This window comes from Phaseolus vulgaris, chromosome 9 (genome assembly GCF_000499845.2).
Source record: "Phaseolus vulgaris cultivar G19833 chromosome 9, P. vulgaris v2.0, whole genome shotgun sequence".
Taxonomy (NCBI): Eukaryota; Viridiplantae; Streptophyta; class Magnoliopsida; order Fabales; family Fabaceae; genus Phaseolus; species Phaseolus vulgaris.
In genome coordinates, this window is record NC_023751.2 from 13089139 (window position 1) to 13093248 (window position 4110).

General features: G+C 42.6%; 1 protein-coding gene across 1 annotated transcript; it reads right to left on the minus strand.

Annotated features, from left to right (window-relative positions):
* Window positions 1-2370: 2370 nt before the first annotated feature.
* On the minus strand, window positions 2371-3291 carry LOC137822234 (uncharacterized). Its single transcript, XM_068627130.1, has one exon. It carries the CDS (start codon window positions 3289-3291, stop codon window positions 2371-2373), a length of 921 nt encoding a protein of 306 aa, XP_068483231.1.
* Between the last annotated feature and the right edge of the window lie 819 nt (window positions 3292-4110).

Below are 4110 nucleotides of genomic sequence, written 5' to 3' on the forward strand. Positions count from 1 at the left end.
TTTGCACATCTTCTTTACAAAGTGTACCTGAGTGGAGAGATGGGGCCCAGGCACGGTCGGTTGATGTAATGAGATTGCTGACGTAAATGGATCGACGTGTCGATCTTCTTCTCCTTCGGTCGGTCGTTCCTTCTTGGTGTCTCCTTCGGTCAGGCGGGGGAGGGTACCTGCGAAGGCACTCCGACGCTCAAGTAAGTATGAGATTCTAAGCGCGGTTTCGTAAGTGAATGAAGACGTCCCTTTCTCTGGCTTGAGCACAGTATTTATAGGATTGCCTAATGGGCTTTCTATCCCTTGGGCTCAGGGTGGTTATGGATATGTCTTGTCAGTCGTGCTCCGGAATACCCGGGGAACATATCTTCTCTAAACGCATATTCCTTATTCTTCGGAGGTGTATCTTAACCACCTTAGCTTGTCACATAAATGCCCTTACATTTATTGTGTACACGGCCGGTCGGCCACGTGCGTTCGTCCGGTGCCTACCAGTACACTTGCCCCCCAGGCTCGAGGTGAATAAAAGCCGAAGAGTCGTAATAATTGTTGTGCCTTTCGAGTTGTCAGACATTAAACTTAACGGAATGGCGGGACGTTCGCATTCGCGAAGAATATTTTCGGTTAGGCATCGGACAAGCGGCCTGCCTGCATGGAGCACCCCTGGAGGACGACCAGTACGACAGAAAAAATAATAGTTGATGGAAAGCTGGTGCCGATCAACCACGATGATAATTTAAATGAGGAGGCCGAGGGGGAGACCCCTGGCCCACAGCCTGACGCCTCTTTTGAAGAGTTAATGAACAATGTGGCATAGAAAATTGCTGGATCCGACATGTGGGCAATGCACACTTGCATAAATAATTCTGATTACATTAAAGTAATAAGATAATTCTGATGCCGGACGAGGCATAAATAATTCTGATTACATTAGTAATAAGATAATTCTGATGCCGAACGAGGCATAAATAAGTGAATAATTCTGATGCCGAACGAGGCATAAATAAGTGAATAATTCTGATGCCGAACGTGGCATAAAAAAGTCTGATTACGTTAAGGTAATAATTCAGATGCCGAACGAGGCATAAGATTGAGTAAATAATTCGGATGCCGAACGTGGCATAATAATTCTGATTACGTTAAGGTAATAATTCAGATGTCGAACGAGGCATAAGATTGAGTAAATAATTCTGATGCCGAACGTGGCATAAATAATTATGATTACGTTGAGGTAATAATATAATTTTGATGCCGAACGAGGCATAAATAAGTGACTAATTCTGATGCCGAACGAGGCATAAATAAATGAATAATTCTGATGCCGAACGTGGCATAAAAAAGTCTGATTACGTTAAGGTAATAATTCAGATGCCGAACGAGGCATAAGATTGAGTAAATAATTCGGATGCCGAACGTGGCATAATAATTCTGATTACGTTAAGGTAATAATTCAGATGTCGAACGAGGCATAAGATTGAGTAAATAATTCTGATGCCGAACGTGGCATAAATAATTATGATTACGTTGAGGTAATAATATAATTCTGATGCCGGACGAGGCATAAATAATTCTGATTACATTAAAGTAATAAGATAATTCTGATGCCGAACGAGGCATAGATAATTCTGATTACATTAAAGTAATAAGATAATTCTGATGCCGAACGAGGCATAAATAATTCTGATTACATTAAAGTAATAAGATGATTCTGATGCCGGACGAGGCATAAATAATTTGTTAAAGTAATAAGATAATTCTGATGCCGAACGAGGCATAAATAATTCTGATTACATAAAAGTAATAAGATAATTCTGATGTCGAACGAGACATAAATAATTCTGATTACATTTAAGTAATAAGATAATTCTGATGCCGAACGAGGCATAAATAATTCCGAATAATTCTGATGCCGGACGAGGCATAAATAATTCCGATTACGTTGAAGTAATAAGATAATTCTGATGCCGGACGAGGCATAAATAATTCTGATTACATTAAAGTAATAAGATAATTCTGATGCCGAACGAGGCATAAATAATTCCGAATAATTCTGATGCCGGACGAGGCATAAATAATTCCGATTACATTAAAGTAATAAGATAATTCTGATGCCGAACGAGGCATAAATAATTCCGAATAATTCTGATGCCGGACGAGGCATAAATAATTCTGATTACGTTGAAGTAATAAGATAATTCTGATGCCGAACGAGGCATAAATAATTCTTAGTGTCTGCTATGCGGAATGGTCCTTCCCAACTGCTAGAAAACTTGCCTCCTTCCTTTCGGGCGCTACTCCGCATTCGCCATACTAAGTCTCCTTTGTGGAACATTCTTGGTTTGACCTTGGAGTGGTTCGGACGGTTCGTTCGGTCTCGACTTATCTTTCTTTGCTCGGGGTTTGGTCTTTGAGGACTCCGGATCCGACGGCTTTGAACCGTTGGTGGTAATCAATGTGTTCCTCGATTTGCATGAATTTGGTTGCTCGAGTTCGAAGGTCTTCCATGTCTTGAGGCGGCTTCTTGATGAGACTTTCAGTAAAACGGCTCGGCCGGATGGCCGAGACCAAATGGTGCAATGCAACTTCCTGCTTGAGCCCTCGAATGTTCATACATGCTTTGTTGAACCTATCTAAAAAGGTTCTGAGAGATTCACCTTTTTCTTGTTGTATCGCTAGGAGAGACATGGAGGACATGTGATGCGGTCGGCTGGTGGCATACTGAGTAGAGAATTTTACGGCTAAGACGTCGAAGTCGTCAATGGAATTCGGAGACAGCTCTGTAAACCAAGTAAGAGGTTCTCCCTGGAGCGACGTGGGGAATACTTTACACCACACATTGTTATCTGTGGTATACAAAGTCATTTGCGTCTTGTAAACATTTAAATGCTCGTCCGGGTCGGTCGAGCCGTCATAGAGTTTAATGGCGAGGCCTCTCCATTTGTCAGGAAGTGGTGTGGTGATGATTTCGTTTGTAAAAGGATGAGCCCTTTTACTTGACTTTCTTTCGACTGTTTTAGCTCTAGAAGCAGGATTGGTGTCGGCTGGTGTAGGTATGCGAGAGGCGGTTCGGTCGGCCATATGGGATTGGCCTTCTCGTTCGGGATTATCAACCTGTCGCTGGAGTCGCGCATTCTGCTCTCTCAATAAGGCGATTTCCTCCTCTTGGCGGCGTTTATCCTCTTCGTGTTGACGACGGTCTTCCATCCCTTTTTGCCGCAGTTCCTCCATCTGAGTTTGGAGGGTTTGAATCATAGTCATCTGTTCCGCCATAGCGTTGTTGTTGTTCCTTGTTGCAACCATTATAGCTTTAAATATTGAAATCTTGCCTCGGCCCCACGGTGGGCGCCAATTGTACCTGAGTGGAGAGATGGGGCCCAGGCACGGTCGGTTGATGTAATGAGATTGCTGACGTAAATGGATCGACGTGTCGATCTTCTTCTCCTTCGGTCGGTCGTTCCTTCTTGGTGTCTCCTTCGGTCAGGCGGGGGAGGGTACCTGCGAAGGCACTCCGACGCTCAAGTAAGTATGAGATTCTAAGCGCGGTTTCGTAAGTGAATGAAGACGTCCCTTTCTCTGGCTTGAGCACAGTATTTATAGGATTGCCTAATGGGCTTTCTATCCCTTGGGCTCAGGGTGGTTATGGATATGTCTTGTCAGTCGTGCTCCGGAATACCCGGGGAACATATCTTCTCTAAACGCATATTCCTTATTCTTCGGAGGTGTATCTTAACCACCTTAGCTTGTCACATAAATGCCCTTACATTTATTGTGTACACGGCCGGTCGGCCACGTGCGTTCGTCCGGTGCCTACCAGTACACAAAGTGTTTAGTTATGGGGTGACAGTGTAGCAAAGACGGATGAGAGGGTGTCACCCCATTTGTTTGAGTAAACATTTGAGGGTGAGGGTGCAGGGCATAGAAAGTGGAGGATTTATAGTTGGTCCTCTCAACAATGAAGAGAAAAAAGAGTATGTGCATTCAAATATATGTTTTGCATACTCTTTATACATTATAGTAATCTAGATTTTGATTTATTAACCAAAATACAAAATCTATTTAAATATTTAAATTCAAAAAATATAAATAATAAAATTCAATTGATATATTATAGTAATTCAA